The sequence below is a fragment of the Oncorhynchus keta genome, unplaced genomic scaffold (assembly GCF_023373465.1).
Source record: "Oncorhynchus keta strain PuntledgeMale-10-30-2019 unplaced genomic scaffold, Oket_V2 Un_contig_2177_pilon_pilon, whole genome shotgun sequence".
NCBI lineage: Eukaryota > Metazoa > Chordata > Actinopteri > Salmoniformes > Salmonidae > Oncorhynchus > Oncorhynchus keta.
The window spans coordinates 304,504-322,961 of NW_026282598.1; the positions used below are offsets into that span (position 1 = coordinate 304,504).

The window sequence follows — 18,458 nt, forward strand, 5'->3', positions numbered from 1 at the left end:
GTATTAGTGCTCAAATGTATAATATTGGTATATTCCAGAGTATCCTCATTAATATTGGTATGGCCCAGAATATCCTCATTAATATTGGTATGGCCCAGAGTATCCTCATTAATATTGGTATGGCCCAGAGTATTCTCATTAATATTGGTATGGCCCAGAGTATCCTCATTAATATTGGTATGGCCCAGAGTATCCTCATTAATATTGGTATGGCCCAGAATATCCTCATTAATATCAGTATGGCCCAGAGTATCCTCACTAATATTGGTATGGCCCAGAGTATCCTCATTAATATTGGTATGGCCCAGAGTATCCTCATTAATATCAGTATGGCCCAGAGTATCCTCATTAATATCAGTATGGCCCAGAGTATCCTCATTAATATTGGTATGGCCCAGAGTATCCTCATTAATATTGGTATGGCCCAGAGTATCCTCATTAATATTGGTATATTCCAGAGTATCCTCATTAATATTGGTATGGCCCAGAGTATCCTCATTAATATTGGTATGGCCCAGAGTATCCTCATTAATATTGGTATGGCCCAGAATATCCTCATTAATATCAGTATGGCCCAGAGTATCCTCATTAATATTGGTATGGCCCAGAATATCCTCATTAATATTGGTATGGCCCAGAATATCCTCATTAATATCAGTATGGCCCAGAGTATCCTCATTAATATCGGTATGGTCCAGAGTATCCTCATTAATAATGGTATGGCCCAGAGTATCCTCATTAATATTGGTATGGCCCAGAATATCCTCATTAATATTGGTCTCATTAATATTGGTATGTCCCAGAGTATCCTCATTAATATCAGTATGGCCCAGAGTATCCTCATTAATATTGGTATGGCCCAGAATATCCTCATTAATATCAGTATGGCCCAGAATATCCTCATTAATATCAGTATGGCCCAGAGTATCCTCATTAATATTGGTATGGCCCAGAGTATCCTCATTAATATTGGTATGGCCCAGAGTATCCTCATTAATATTGGTATATTCCAGAGTATCCTCATTAATATTGGTATGGCCCAGAGTATCCTCATTAATATTGGTATGGCCCAGAGTATCCTCATTAATATTGGTATATTCCAGAGTATCCTCATTAATATTGGTATGGCCCAGAGTATCCTTATTAATATTGGTATGGCCCAGAGGATCCTCATTAATATTGGTATGGCCCAGAATATCCTCATTAATATCAGTATGGCCCAGAGTATCCTCATTAATACTGGTATGGCCCAGAATATCCTCATTAATATTGGTATGGCCCAGAGTATCCTCATTAATATTGGTATGGCCCAGGATATCCTCATTAATATCAGTATGGCCCAGAGTATCCTCATTAATATTGGTATGGCCCAGAGTATCCTCATTAATATTGGTATGGCCCAGAATATCCTCATTAATATCAGTATGGCCCAGAGTATCCTCATTAATATTGGTATGGCCCAGAATATCCTCATTAATATTGGTATGGCCCAGAGTATCCTCATTAATATTGGTATGGCCCAGAGTATCCTCATTAATATTGGTATGGCCCAGAGTATCCTCATTAATATCGGTATGGCCCAGAGTATCCTCATTAATATTGGTATGGCCCAGAGTATCCTCATTAATATTGGTATGGCCCAGAGTATCCTCATTAATATTGGTATGGCCCAGAGTATCCTCATTAATATTGGTATGGCCCAGAGTATCCTCATTAATATTGGTATGGCCCAGAGTATCCTCATTAACATCAGTTTGGCTCAGAATCTCCTCATTAATCTTGGTATGGCCCAGAGTATCCTCATTAATATTGGTATGGCCCAGAATATCCTCATTAATATCAGTATGGCCCAGAGTATCCTCATTAATATTGGTATGGCCCAGAGTATCCTCATTAATATTGGTATGGCCCAGAGTATCCTCATTAATATTGGTATGGCCCAGAGTATCCTTATTAATATCAGTATGTCCCAGAGTATCCTCATTAATATTGGTATGGCCCAGAGTATCCTCATTAATATTGGTATGGCCCAGAGTATCCTCATTAATATTGGTATGGCCCAGAGTATCCTCATTAATATTGGTATGGCCCAGAGTATCCTCATTAATATTGGTATGGCCCAGAGTATCCTCATTAATATCAGTATGGCCCAGAGTATCCTCATTAATATTGGTATGGCCCAGAGTATCCTCATTAATATTGGTACGGCCCAGAGTATCCTCATTAATATTGGTATGGCCCAGAGTATCCTCATTAATATTGGTATGGCCCAGAGTATCCTCATTAATATTGGTATGGCCCAGAGTATCCTCATTAATATTGGTATGGCCCAGAGTATCCTCATTAATATTGGTATGGCCCAGAGTATCCTCATTAATATTGGTATGGCCCAGAGTATCCTCATTAATATTGGTATGGCCCAGAGTATCCTCATTAATATTGGTATCATTAATATCAGTATGGCCCAGAGTATCCTCATTAATATTGGTATGGCCCAGAGTATCCTCATTAATATTGGTACGGCCCAGAGTATCCTCATTAATATTGGTATGGCCCAGAGTATCCTCATTAATATTGGTACGGCCCAGAGTATCCTCATTAATATTGGTATGGCCCAGAGTATCCTCATTAATATTGGTATGGCCCAGAGTATCCTCATTAATATTGGTATGGCCCAGAGTATCCTCATTAATATTGGTATGGCCCAGAGTATCCTCATTAATATTGGTACGGCCCAGAGTATCCTCATTAATATTGGTATGGCCCAGAGTATCCTCATTAATATTGGTACGGCCCAGAGTATCCTCATTAATATTGGTATGGCCCAGAGTATCCTCATTAATATTGGTATGGCCCAGAGTATCCTCATTAATATTGGTATGGCCCAGAGTATCCTCATTAATATCAGTATGGCCCAGAGTATCCTCATTAATATTGGTATGGCCCAGAGTATCCTCATTAATATTGGTATGGCCCAGAGTATCCTCATTAATATTGGTATGGCCCAGAGTATCCTCATTAATATTGGTACGGCCCAGAGTATCCTCATTAATATTGGTACGGCCCAGAGTACCCTCATTAATATTGGTATGGCCCAGAGTATCCTCATTAATATTGGTATGGCCCAGAGTATCCTCATTAATATTGGTACGGCCCAGAGTATCCTCATTAATATTGGTATGGCCCAGAGTATCCTCATTAATATTGGTATGGCCCAGAGTATCCTCATTAATATCAGTATGGCCCAGAGTATCCTCATTAATATTGGTATGGCCCAGAGTATCCTCATTAATATTGGTATGGCCCAGAGTATCCTCATTAATATTGGTATGGCCCAGAGTATCCTCATTAATATTGGTATGGCCCAGAGTATCCTCATTAATATTGGTATGGCCCAGAGTATCCTCATTAATATCAGTATGGCCCAGAGTATCCTCATTAATATTGGTATGGCCCAGAGTATCCTCATTAATATTGGTATGGCCCAGAGTATCCTCATTAATATTGGTATGGCCCAGAGTATCCTCATTAATATTGGTATGGCCCAGAGTATCCTCATTAATATTGGTATGGCCCAGAGTATCCTCATTAATATTGGTATGGCCCAGAGTATCCTCATTAATATTGGTATGGCCCAGAGTATCCTCATTAATATCAGTATGGCCCAGAGTATCCTCATTAATATTGGTATGGCCCAGAGTATCCTCATTAATATTGGTATGGCCCAGAGTATCCTCATTAATATTGGTATGACCCAGAGTATCCTCATTAATATTGGTATGGCCCAGAGTATCCTCATTAATATTGGTATGGCCCAGAGTATCCTCATTAATATTGGTACGGCCCAGAGTATCCTCATTAATATTGGTATGGCCCAGAGTATCCTCATTAATATTGGTATGGCCCAGAGTATCCTCATTAATATTGGTACGGCCCAGAGTATCCTCATTAATATTGGTATGGCCCAGAGTATCCTCATTAATATTGGTATGGCCCAGAGTATCCTCATTAATATCAGTATGGCCCAGAGTATCCTCATTAATATTGGTATGGCCCAGAGTATCCTCATTAATATTGGTATGGCCCAGAGTATCCTCATTAATATTGGTACGGCCCAGAGTATCCTCATTAATATTGGTATGGCCCAGAGTATCCTCATTAATATTGGTATGGTATCCTCATTAATATTGGTAGAGTATCCTCATTAATATCAGTATGGCCCAGAGTATCCTCATTAATATTGGTATGGCCCAGAGTATCCTCATTAATATTGGTATGGCCCAGAGTATCCTCATTAATATTGGTATGGCCCAGAGTATCCTCATTAATATTGGTATGGCCCAGAGTATCCTCATTAATATTGGTATGGCCCAGAGTATCCTCATTAATATTGGTATGGCCCAGAGTATCCTCATTAATATTGGTATGGCCCAGAGTATCCTCATTAATATCAGTATGGCCCAGAGTATCCTCATTAATATTGGTATGGCCCAGAGTATCCTCATTAATATTGGTATGGCCCAGAGTATCCTCATTAATATTGGTATGGCCCATTCAGACGTATTGCGTCTCAAGACAAAGGCTCGGAATGTGTTCTTACTGGTTTGTGGTCAGGCAGCCAGTCACCAGACGGCAGTTTGCTGATCTCTGATGTCATCTTCTTACGATGGCCTGGTTTAGTTACACCGATTGCTGTCAGGTCCTGCACAAACAGACACACACTCACACAAAAACAGACACACACACACACACACACAAAAACAGACACACACACACACACACAAAAACACACACACACGCACGCACACACACACACACACACACAAAAACAGACACACACACACACGCACACACACACACACACAAAAACAGACACACACACACACACAGTTAACACACGCTCATCCTCTCTCACACACCTCACTGATGTACATGAATAAACATTAGCTTTATGCAAATGAAGCGGTAAATAATAGTGATGCGTGATTGGCAGACAACTCAGAGTGGGTCAGAGGTCACAGAGACAGGAGGGTCATGATGACATCACCAGGTCAGGGGTCAGGAGGAGGCCACGCCCCCACAGATAGGACATACGGGATGCCGGGGTAGAGGTTGGGATGACACGTGGTGTAGGGGTCAGAGGTCATCTTACCTCGGGGGTCATGTGGCCTATGGTGTCTAGGTCATAGCCAGCGCTGAGGAGGTGAGTGGTGTAGAACTGCAGCTGACACTCAGTCAACCAGGTCACTACTGCCTCACTCTAGAACACAGAACACTCTCATTGTTCTAGAACATACACTCAGCTCTACACTGTAGAACAAACACTCAGCTCTAGAACACACACACAGCTCTAGAACAATCTAGAACACACACAGCTCTACACTGTAGAACAAACACTCAGCTCTAGAACACACACACAGCTCTAGAACAATCTAGAACACACACAGCTCTACACTGTAGAACACACACTCAGCTCTAGAACACTGTAGAACACACACTCAGGTCTAGAACACTGTAGAACACACACTCAGATCTAGAACACTGTAGAACACACACTCAGCTCTAGAACAATCTAGAACACACACTCAGCTCTAGAACACTATAGAACACACACAGCTCTACACTGTAGAACACACACTCTGCTCTAGAACACTGTAGAATACACACTCAGCTCTAGAACACTGTAGAACACACACTCAACTCTACACTGTAGAACACACACTCAACTATAGAACACACATTTAGCTCTAGAACACTCTAGAACACACACTCAGCTCTAGAACACTATAGAACACATACTCAGCTCTAGAACACACACTCAGCTCTACACTAGAACACACACTCAGCTCTACACTGTAGAACACACACTCAGCTCTACACTGTAGAACACACACTCAGCTCTACACTGTAGAACACACACTCAACTCTACACTGTAGAACACACACTCAACTATAGAACACACATTTAGCTCTAGAACACTATAGAACACACACTCAGCTCTAGAACACTATAGAACACATACTCAGCTCTAGAACACACACTCAGCTCTACACTGTAGAACACACACTCAGCTCTACACTATAGAACACATACTCAGCTCTACACTATAGAACACATACTCAACTCTAGAACACACACTCAGCTCTACACTATAGAACACATACTCAGCTCTAGAACACACACTCAGCTCTACACTGTAGAACACACACTCAGCTCTACACTGTAGAACACACACTCAGCTCTACACTGTAGAACACACACTCAGCTCTACACTGTAGAACACACACTCAGCTCTACACTGTAGAACACACACTCAGCTCTACACTGTAGAACACACACTCAGCTCTACATTGTAGAACACACACTGAAGACTAGAACTATCAGCATTCTCAGAGCTCTTCAGCCGAACACTCTCATCGTTCTAGAACACAGAATATTCTCAGAGCTCTAGAACATAGATACCAGAGTTCTAGAACAGGGTGAGGGAGGGAGGAGGGAGTCCAGAGGCTCTGTATGTCTCTGTGAGGTCAGGTGACACAGCTCAGCTCAGCGATTGGTCGTTAGGGTTAGACTGACATCCTGTACCCCCAGGGGGCAGTAGAGATGCCATCTAACCAGGGGGAGAACAACTGCCCCCTCTCGTTGAAGCCACGGAGGTTCAAGCCCGACCGCAGTATTGCAGGCCTTGTTAGTAGAAAACACTATCCCCAAATATAGTGAACGGAAAAATGGCAATCTTCATTTTTTAAAAATTATCACGGTACCAAATATTGCTTCTAATACACCAGAAGTATGTCCTTGAACCGGTTATTAAGAAATTGTACACAGAATAAGTTGTAAGGGTAAATGTAGTTGCTAATGGCAGCTTGCTGGTCGGCCTTCAACTTGAGTTACTCAATGAGAGGGGTCACTTACTGAATGAGGACTAACTGCACATGTTCTGTATCCATGAGACTCCAGTTCAGGAAGTGGAAAAACCCTGTGACTCTTATTGTTAGAGTAGGGGTGTTAACCACGGTGTCCTGTCTCTTCAAATACGTTACTGACTCTTCCCATAGGAATGAATGGGGTCACATGATTGTTGACTTTGTCCATTCTTTTTACAGTCATTGCATCTAACTACATCTTTCTGATGGGACGTCAAACGGGTGTCCTAAAGATCCCATGGCTCTTCCTGTCTCTCTTATTGTTAGAGTAGAGGGTGTTAACCACGGTGTCCTGACTCTCTTATTGTTAGAGTAGGGGTGTTAACCACGGTGTCCTGACTCTCTTATTGTTAGAGTAGGGGTGTTAACCACGGTGTCCTGACTCTCTTATTGTTAGAGTAGGGGTGTTAACCACGGTGTCCTGACTCTCTTATTGTTAGAGTAGGGGTGTTAACCACGGTGTCCTGACTCTCTTATTGTTAGAGTAGGGGTGTTAACCACGGTGTCCTGTCTCTCTTATTGTTAGAGTAGGGGTGTTAACCACGGTGTCCTGACTCTCTTATTGTTAGAGTAGGGGTGTTAACCACGGTGTCCTGTCTCTCTTATTGTTAGAGTAGGGGTGTTAACCACGGTGTCCTGACTCTCTTATTGTTAGAGTAGGGGTGTTAACCACGGTGTCCTGTCTCTCTTATTGTTAGAGTAGGGGTGTTAACCACGGTGTCCTGACTCTCTTATTGTTAGAGTAGGGGTGTTAACCACGGTGTCCTGTCTCTCTTATTGTTAGAGTAGGGGTGTTAACCACGGTGTCCTGACTCTCTTATTGTTAGAGTAGGGGTGTTAACCACGGTGTCCTGACTCTCTTATTGTTAGAGTAGGGGTGTTAACCACGGTGTCCTGACTCTCTTATTGTTAGAGTAGGGGTGTTAACCACGGTGTCCTGACTCTCTTATTGTTAGAGTAGGGGTGTTAACCACGGTGTCCTGACTCTCTTATTGTTAGAGTAGGGGTGTTAACCACGGTGTCCTGACTCTCTTATTGTTAGAGTAGGGGTGTTAACCACGGTGTCCTGTCTCTCTTATTGTTAGAGTAGGGGTGTTAACCACGGTGTCCTGACTCTCTTATTGTTAGAGTAGGGGTGTTAACGGTGTCCTGTCTCTCCCACGGTGTCCTGTCTCTCTTATTGTTAGAGTAGGGGTGTTAACCACGGTGTCCTGTCTCTCTTATTGTTAGAGTAGGGGTGTTAACCCCGGTGTCCTGACTCTCTTATTGTTAGAGTAGGGGTGTTAACCACGGTGTCCTGACTCTCTTATTGTTAGAGTAGGGGGTGTTAACCACGGTGTCCTGACTCTCTTATTGTTAGAGTAGGGGTGTTAACCACGGTGTCCTGACTCTCTTATTGTTAGAGTAGGGGTGTTAACCACGGTGTCCTGACTCTCTTATTGTTAGAGTAGGGGTGTTAACCACGGTGTCCTGTCTCTCTTATTGTTAGAGTAGGGGTGTTAACCACGGTGTCCTGACTCTCTTATTGTTAGAGTAGGGGTGTTAACCACGGTGTCCTGACTCTCTTATTGTTAGAGTAGGGGTGTTAACCACGGTGTCCTGACTCTCTTATTGTTAGAGTAGGGGTGTTAACCACGGTGTCCTGACTCTCTTATTGTTAGAGTAGGGGTGTTAACCACGGTGTCCTGACTCTCTTATTGTTAGAGTAGGGGTGTTAACCACGGTGTCCTGACTCTCTTATTGTTAGAGTAGGGGTGTTAACCACGGTGTCCTGTCTCTCTTATTGTTAGAGTAGGGGGTGTTAACCACGGTGTCCTGACTCTCTTATTGTTAGAGTAGGGGTGTTAACCACGGTGTCCTGACTCTCTTATTGTTAGAGTAGGGGTGTTAACCACGGTGTCCTGTCTCTCTTATTGTTAGAGTAGGGGGTGTTAACCACGGTGTCCTGACTCTCTTATTGTTAGAGTAGGGGTGTTAACCACGGTGTCCTGACTCTCTTATTGTTAGAGTAGGGGTGTTAACCACGGTGTCCTGTCTCTCTTATTGTTAGAGTAGGGGTGTTAACCCGGTGTCCTGACTCTCTTATTGTTAGAGTAGGGGTGTTAACCACGGTGTCCTGTCTCTCTTATTGTTAGAGTAGGGGTGTTAACCACGGTGTCCTGACTCTCTTATTGTTAGAGTAGGGGTGTTAACCACGGTGTCCTGTCTCTCTTATTGTTAGAGTAGGGGTGTTAACCACGGTGTCCTGACTCTCTTATTGTTAGAGTAGGGGTGTTAACCACGGTGTCCTGACTCTCTTATTGTTAGAGTAGGGGTGTTAACCACGGTGTCCTGACTCTCTTATTGTTAGAGTAGGGGTGTTAACCACGGTGTCCTGACTCTCTTATTGTTAGAGTAGGGGTGTTAACCACGGTGTCCTGACTCTCTTATTGTTAGAGTAGGGGTGTTAACCACGGTGTCCTGTCTCTCTTATTGTTAGAGTAGGGGTGTTAACCACGGTGTCCTGACTCTCTTATTGTTAGAGTAGGGGTGTTAACCACGGTGTCCTGACTCTCTTATTGTTAGAGTAGGGGTGTTAACCACGGTGTCCTGACTCTCTTATTGTTAGAGTAGGGGTGTTAACCACGGTGTCCTGACTCTCTTATTGTTAGAGTAGGGGTGTTAACCACGGTGTCCTGACTCTCTTATTGTTAGAGTAGGGGGTGTTAACCACGGTGTCCTGACTCTCTTATTGTTAGAGTAGGGGTGTTAACCACGGTGTCCTGACTCTCTTATTGTTAGAGTAGGGGTGTTAACCACAGTGTCCTGACTCTCTTATTGTTAGAGTAGGGGTGTTAACCACGGTGTCCTGACTCTCTTATTGTTAGAGTAGGGGTGTTAACCACGGCTTCCTCTGTGATACGTCCTGAGAACAAATATCCAGCGAACAGCAACACACACACACACAGGGGTTAACACGGTGTCCACACTCTCTTACACACACACACAGGGGTGTTAACCACGGTGTCCTGACTCACATTCACATCTGCCTCTTGTGAGACAACCACGGTGTCCTGTCTCTCTTATTGTTACACACACACACACACCACACACTCAAACTCACACACAAACAGGCACACGGTGTCCACGCTCTTATTGTTAGATGTGAAACAATAAACACACACCACGGTGTCACAAACTCTCACACAAACAGGCACACACACTGACTCTCTTATTGTTAGAGTAGGGGTGTTTAACCACAGGTGTCACATCTGACTCTGCCTTAGCGTTGTTCTTAGAGGACAACCAGATGGACTCTTAGCAGTAGTTAACACAGACAGTCAGTTAGACAGTCAGTCACGGTGTCAGTCTCAGTTAGTTAGACAGTTCAGACAGTCAGGGGTGTTAACCACGGTGTCTGTCTTATTGTTAGAGTAGGGGTGTCAGACACGGTGTCAGTCTCAGTTAGACAGTAGTTGGTGTCAGACTCTCTTAGTCAGTCAGGTGTTCACGGTCAGTCATTGTTTAGGGGTGACAGTCTGTCTCTCTTATTGTTAGAGTAGGGGTGTCAGACCAGTCAGTGTCCTGACTCTCTTATCAGTGTCAGTCAGTCAGTCAAAGGGGCTGTTCTTGTTAACCACGGACAACCAGATGGACTCTTATTGCAGTAGCTAAAGACACACAGACAGTCAGTTAGACAGTCAGACAGTGTCAGTCAGTCAGTCAGTTCCTGACATTGTTAGAGTAGGGGTGTTAACCACGGTGTTCTTGAGGAGGACTCTCTGGATTGTTAGAGCTAAGGGAAACACAGTCAGTCAGTCAGTCAGAGTAGTCAGTCTTATTGTCAGACAGTAGTCAGACAGTCATTGTTAGAGTAGGGGTGTCGGTGTCTGTCAGACAGTCACGGTGTCAGTCTCTCAGTCAGTTGTTAGAGTCAGTCAGTCAGGTGTTAACAGTCAGTCAGACAGTGTCCTGACTCTCTTATTGTTAGAGTCAGGGGTGTTAGACAGTCAGTCAGTGTCCTGTCAGTAGAGTCAGTCAGTTCAGTCAGTTGTTAGAGTCAGTCAGTCAGGTGTCAGTCAGACCAGTCGGTGTCAGTCACTCTCTCAGTTGTTAGACAGTCAGTTAGTCAGTCAGTCAGTTAGAGTAGACAGTCAGTCAGTCAGTCATTGTTAGACAGTCAGTCAGTCATCAGTAGGGGTGTTAACCACGGTGTCCTGACTCTCTTATTGTTAGAGTAGGGTGTTAACCACGGTGTCAGCCAGCCTCTCTTATTGTTAGCCAGGGTGTTCAGCCAGCCAGTCAGGTGTCCAGTCAGCCAGCCAGTCAGTCTTAGTTGTTCAGCCAGCCAGTCAGTCAGTCAGTCCAGTCAGTCAGATAGTCAGACATTGTTAGAAAGTCAGACAGTCCTGACTCTCTTATTGTTATTATTAGGGGGTACCTGTGCCTGCTCCACAGACCTGGACTGGTCCTGTTACTATTATTATAGTTGTTATTAATATTACAGTAATATTATTCTGGGTACCTGCTGCCTGCTCCACAGACCGGACTGGTCCTGTTACTATTATTATAGTTGTTATTAATATTACAGTAATATTATTCTGGGTACCTGCTGCCTGCTCCACAGACTTGGACTGGTCCTGTTACTATTATTTATTGTTATTAATATTACAGTAATATTATTCTGGGTACCTGCTGCCTGCTCCACAGACCTGGACTGGTCCTGTTACTATTATTATAGTTGTTATTAATATTACAGTAATATTATTCTGGGTACCTGCTGGTGCTCCACAGACTTGACTGGTCCTCTTATTGTTATTATAGTTGTTATTAATATTACAGTAATATTATTCTGGGTACCTGCTGGGTGCTCCACAGACTTGGTCTGGTCCTGTTACTATTATTTAGTTGTTATTAATATTACAGACTGGTCCTAATATTATTCTGGGGTGTTAACAGACTGGTGTCCTGTTACTCTTATTTGTTAGTTATTAATATTACAGTAATATTATTCGGTGTACCTGCTCTTATTGTTAGACTTGGACTGGTCCTGTTACTATTATTATAGTTGATTCTTATTACAGTAATATTATTCTGGGTACCTGCTGGGTGCTCCACAGACTTATTGGACTGGTCCTGTTACTATTATTGTTAGTTGTTATTAATATTACAGTTATATTATTCTGGGTACCGGTGTCCTGCCTCTCCACAGTTGGACTGGTCCTGTTACTATTATTATAGTTGTTATTAATATTACAGTAATATTATTCTGGGTACCTGCTGCCTGCTCCACAGACCTGGACTGGTCCTGTTACTATTATTATAGTTGTTATTAATATTACAGTAATATTATTCTGGGTACCTGCTGCCTGCTCCACAGTTGGACTGGTCCTGTTACTATTATTATAGTTGTTATTAATATTACAGTAATATTATTCTGGGTACCTGCTGCCTGCTCCACAGACTTGGACTGGTCCTGTTACTATTATTATAGTTGTTATTAATATTACTGTAATATTATTCTGGGTACCTGCTGCCTGCTCCACAGACTTGGACTGGTCCTGTTACTATTATTATAGTTGTTATTAATATTACAGTAATATTATTCTGGGTACCTGCTGCCTGCTCCACAGTTGGACTGGTCCTGTTACTATTATTATAGTTGTTATTAATATTACAGTAATATTATTCTGGGTACCTGCTGCCTGCTCCACAGACCTGGACTGGTCCTGTTACTATTATTATAGTTGTTATTATTATTACAGTAATATTATTCTGGGTACCTGCTGCCTGCTCCACAGACCTGGACTGGTCCTGTTACTATTATTATAGTTGTTATTAATATTACAGTAATATTATTCTGGGTACCTGCTGCCTGCTCCACAGACTGGACTGGTCCTGTTACTATTATTATAGTTGTTATTAATATTACAGTAATATTATTCTGGGTACCTGCTGCCTGCTCCACAGACCTGGACTGGTCCTGTTACTATTATTATAGTTGTTATTAATATTACAGTAATATTATTCTGGGTACCTGCTGCCTGCTCCACAGACCTGGACTGGTCCTGTTACTATTATTATAGTTGTTATTAATATTACAGTAATATTATTCTGGGTACCTGCTGCCTGCTCCACAGACCTGGACTGGTCCTGTTACTATTATTATAGTTGTTATTAATATTACAGTAATATTATTCTGGGTACCTGCTCCCTGCTCCACAGACTTGGACTGGTCCTGTTACTATTATTATAGTTGTTATTAATATTACAGTAATATTATTCTGGGTACCTGCTGCCTGCTCCACAGACTTGGACTGGTCCTGTTACTATTATTATATTGTTATAGTTGTTATTAATATTACAGTAATATTATAATCTGGGTACCTGCTGCCTGCTCCACAGACTTGGACTGGTCCTGTTACTATTATTATAGTTGTTATTAATATTACAGTAATATTATTCTGGGTACCTGCTGCCTGCTCCACAGACTTGGACTGGTCCTGTTACTATTATTATAGTTGTTATTAATATTACAGTAATATTATTCTGGGTACCTGCTGCCTGCTCCACAGACCTGGACTGGTCCTGTTACTATTATTATAGTTGTTATTAATATTACAGTAATATTATTCTGGGTACCTGCTGCCTGCTCCACAGACTTGGACTGGTCCTGTTACTATTATTATAGTTGTTATTAATATTACAGTAATATTATTCTGGGTACCTGCTGCCTGCTCCACAGACTTGGACTGGTCCTGTTACTATTATTATAGTTGTTATTAATATTACAGTAATATTATTCTGGGTACCTGCTGCCTGCTCCACAGACCTGGACTGGTCCTGTTACTATTATTATAGTTGTTATTAATATTACAGTAATATTATTCTGGGTACCTGCTGCCTGCTCCACAGACTTGGACTGGTCCTGTTACTATTATTATAGTTGTTATTAATATTACAGTAATATTATTCTGGGTACCTGCTGCCTGCTCCACAGACTGGACTGGTCCTGTTACTATTATTATAGTTGTTATTAATATTACAGTAATATTATTCTGGGTACCTGCTGCCTGCTCCACAGACTTGGACTGGTCCTGTTACTATTATTATAGTTGTTATTAATATTACAGTAATATTATTCTGGGTACCTGCTGCCTGCTCCACAGACCTGGACTGGTCCTGTTACTATTATTATAGTTGTTATTAATATTACAGTAATATTATTCTGGGTACCTGCTGCCTGCTCCACAGACCTGGACTGGTCCTGTTACTATTATTATAGTTGTTATTAATATTACAGTAATATTATTCTGGGTACCTGCTGCCTGCTCCACAGACCTGGACTGGTCCTGTTACTATTATTATAGTTGTTATTAATATTACAGTAATATTATTCTGGGTACCTGCTGCCTGCTCCACAGACTTGGACTGGTCCTGTTACTATTATTATAGTTGTTATTAATATTACAGTAATATTATTCTGGGTACCTGCTGCCTGCTCCACAGACTTGGACTGGTCCTGTTACTATTATTATAGTTGTTATTAATATTACAGTAATATTATTCTGGGTACCTGCTGCCTGCTCCACAGACCTGGACTGGTCCTGTTACTATTATTATAGTTGTTATTAATATTACAGTAATATTATTCTGGGTACCTGCTGCCTGCTCCACAGACCTGGACTGGTCCTGTTACTATTATTATAGTTGTTATTAATATTACAGTAATATTATTCTGGGTATCTGCTGCCTGCTCCACAGACCTGGACTGGTCCTGTTACTATTATTATAGTTGTTATTAATATTACAGTAATATTATTCTGGGTACCTGCTGCCTGCTCCACAGACTTGGACTGGTCCTGTTACTATTATTATAGTTGTTATTAATATTACAGTAATATTATTCTGGGTACCTGCTGCCTGCTCCACAGACTTGGACTGGTCCTGTTACTATTATTATAGTTGTTATTAATATTACAGTAATATTATTCTGGGTACCTGCTGCCTGCTCCACAGACTTGGACTGGTCCTGTTACTATTATTATAGTTGTTATTAATATTACAGTAATATTATTCTGGGTACCTGCTGCCTGCTCCACAGACTTGGACTGGTCCTGTTACTATTATTATAGTTGTTATTAATATTACAGTAATATTATTCTGGGTACCTGCTGCCTGCTCCACAGACCTGGACTGGTCCTGTTACTATTATTATAGTTGTTATTAATATTACAGTAATATTATTCTGGGTACCTGCTGCCTGCTCCACAGACTTGGACTGGTCCTGTTACTATTATTATAGTTGTTATTAATATTACAGTAATATTATTCTGGGTACCTGCTGCCTGCTCCACAGACTTGGACTGGTCCTGTTACTATTATTATAGTTGTTATTAATATTACAGTAATATTATTCTGGGTACCTGCTGCCTGCTCCACAGACTTGGACTGCTCCAACAGATGCTCCTTAGCCTTTATTGACTGGGACATCACCGTGGCTAGGAGCTAAACATAAACACACACATGCACAAGAGCTTTAGTCAATCTGTGAATCAGAATTGAAGAACAAGTTAGCACAAACACACTCCTGAAACACACACACTCCTGAAACACACACACACACTCCTGAAACACACACACACACTCCTGAAACACACACACACAAACACACACCTGAAACACACACACACACACAAACCACACACACACACACACCTGAAAAACACACACACTCCTGAAACACACACACACACACACACACATCCTGAAACACACACACACACACAAGCCTGAAACACACACCAGAGACAGGCTTAGTTCCTCTGTCAATCAGAGGAAGACGGACACCCACCTTGACTCCCTCCGACTGCGCGTGGAGCCCGGGAGCGTTGAGGCCGTGTGTGTTCAGGCTGCTAGCTGGCGTGTTAGTAGCGTGTGCTGTGACAGGCGGAGGAGGCGTATTCAGGGCGTGTTGTGTATTTCCAGAACTCTGGACGCTGCCGAGGGAACGAACGCTACCCAGACTACCCACACTGCTGCTACGGTCACCACCTACACACATCCACAAATGTACATACACACACGCACGCATGCACGCACACACACACACACGCAGGTTTAGATATAATGTGGTGTTCCTCAGGGTTATATTCTAGGAATAGATAGATAGAATGTGGTGTTCCTCATGGTTCTATTCTAGGACCTCTCTTATTTCTGATAGTAATAATGCTATGATCAACGTCATCTATTATGCACGCAGGCACAGAAATACAGAGCCTTCAGAAAGTATCACACCCCTCCCTCCACATTTTGTTTTGTTTCAGCCTGAATTTTAAATGGAAATTAAATTAAATTACATCATTTTTGTACATCTTTTTTTTTTTACCCCCTTTTCCTCCCAATTGTGATATTTTCTCATCACTCATCGCAGGCTCTGGAGAAGCGAAGGTCGAGTCACGCGTCCTCTGAAACATGACCCGCCAAACCGCGCTTCTTAGCACCCGCCCACTTAACACAGAAGGAGGAAACACTGTTCAACTGACGACTGGAGTCAGCCTGCAAGCACCTGGCCCGCCACAAGGAGTCGCTAGAGCGCAATGAGCCAAGTAAAGCCCCCCCCCCCCGCGACACCCCAAAAAAAGCAGACATTGAATATCCCTTTGAGCATGGTATTAATTACATTTTGGATGGTGTATCAATACACCCAGTCACTATAAAGATACAGGCGTCCTTCCTAACTCAGTTGCCGGAGGGGAAGGAAACCGCTCAGGGATTTCATCATGAGGCCAATGGTGACTATAAAACAGTTACAGTGATAGAAAACTGAGGATGGGTCAACAACATTGTAGTTACTCCACAATACTAACCTGATTGACAGAGTGAAAAGACAGAAGCCTGTACAAAATTTAAAAAAACATTCCAAAATATGCATCCTGTTTAAACAGGAAGCACTAAAGTAATACTGAAAAAAAATGTGGCAAGGAAATTCTCATTTTGTCCTGAATACAGAGTGTTTGGAGCACATTTTGTCCTGAATACAGAGTGTTTGGAGCACATTTTGTCCTGAATACAGAGTGTTTGGAGCACATTTTGTCCTGAATACAGAGTGTTTGGAGCACATTTTGTCCTGAATACAGAGTGTTTGGAGCACATTTTGTCCTGAATACAGAGTGTTTGGAGCAATTTTGTCCTGAATACAGAGTGTTTTTGTCCTGAATACAGAGTGTTTGGAGCACATTTTGTCCTGAATACAGAGTGTTTGGAGCACATTTTGTCCTGAATACAGAGTGTTTGGAGCACATTTTGTCCTGAATACAGAGTGTTTGGAGCACATTTTGTCCTGAATACAGAGTGTTTGGAGCACATTTTGTCCTGAATACAGAGTGTTTGGAGCACATTTTGTCCTGAATACAGAGTGTTTGGAGCACATTTTGTCCTGAATACAGAGTGTTTGGAGCACATTTTGTCCTGAATACAGAGTGTTTGGAGCACATTTTGTCCTGAATACAGAGTGTTTGGAGCACATTTTGTCCTGAATACAGAGTGTTTGGAGCACATTTTGTCCTGAATACAGAGTGTTTGGAGCACATTTTGTCCTGAATACTGGAGCACATTTTGTCCTGAATACAGAGTGTTTGGAGCACATTTTGTCCTGAATACAGAGTGTTTGGAGCACATTTTGTCCTGAATACAGAGTGTTTGGAGCACATTTTGTCCTGAATACAGAGTGTTTGGAGCACATTTTGTCCTGAATACAGAGTGTTTGGAGCACATTTTGTCCTGAATACAGAGTGTTTGGAGCACATTTTGTCCTGAATACAGAGTGTTTGGAGCACATTTTGTCCTGAATACAGAGTGTTTGGAGCACATTTTTGTTTCCTGAATACAGAGTGTCCTGAATACAGAGTGTTTGGAGCACATTTTGTCCTTCCTGAATACAGAGTGTTTGGAGCACATTTTGTCCTGAATACAGAGTGTTTGGAGCACATTTTGTCCTGAATACAGAGTGTTTGGAGCACATTTTGTCCTGAATACAGAGTGTTTGGAGCACATTTTGTCCTGAATACAGAGTGTTTGGAGCACATTTTGTCCTGAATACAGAGTGTTTGGAGCACATTTTGTCCTGAATACAGAGTGTTTGGAGCACATTTTGTCCTGAATACAGAGTGTTTGGAGCACATTTTGTCCTGAATACAGAGTGTTTAGCACATTTTGTCCTGAATACAGAGTGTTTGGAGCAATTTTGTCCTGAATACAGAGTGTTTGGAGCACATTTTGTCCTGAATACAGAGTGTTTGGAACATTTTGTCCTGAATACAGAGTGTTTGGAGCACATTTGTCCTGAATACAGAGTGTTTGGAGCACATTTTGTCCTGAATACAGAGTGTTTGGAGCACATTTTGTCCTGAATACAGAGTGTTTGGAGCACATTTTGTCCTGAATACAGAGTGTTTGGAGCACATTTTGTCCTGAATACAGAGTGTTTGGAGCACATTTTGTCCTGAATACAGAGTGTTTGGAGCACATTTTGTCCTGAATACAGAGTGTTT

General features: G+C 42.0%; 1 protein-coding gene across 1 annotated transcript in view; it reads right to left on the bottom strand.

Annotated features, from left to right (window-relative positions):
• Positions 1 to 18,458, bottom strand: part of LOC127921223 (caskin-1-like) — a gene marked incomplete at its 3' end in the record, with an annotated part of 105,987 nt that overhangs the window by 4,231 nt on the left and 83,298 nt on the right. Inside the window, exons 12-16 of the mRNA XM_052504994.1 lie at positions 15,761 to 15,960; positions 15,313 to 15,414; positions 6,351 to 6,422; positions 5,153 to 5,260; positions 4,601 to 4,702 (exon numbers count right to left, since the gene is read on the bottom strand). Of these exons, the coding sequence (XP_052360954.1) occupies positions 4,601 to 4,702; positions 5,153 to 5,260; positions 6,351 to 6,422; positions 15,313 to 15,414; positions 15,761 to 15,960 (584 nt within the window). The remainder of the gene's footprint in view (positions 1 to 4,600; positions 4,703 to 5,152; positions 5,261 to 6,350; positions 6,423 to 15,312; positions 15,415 to 15,760; positions 15,961 to 18,458) is intronic.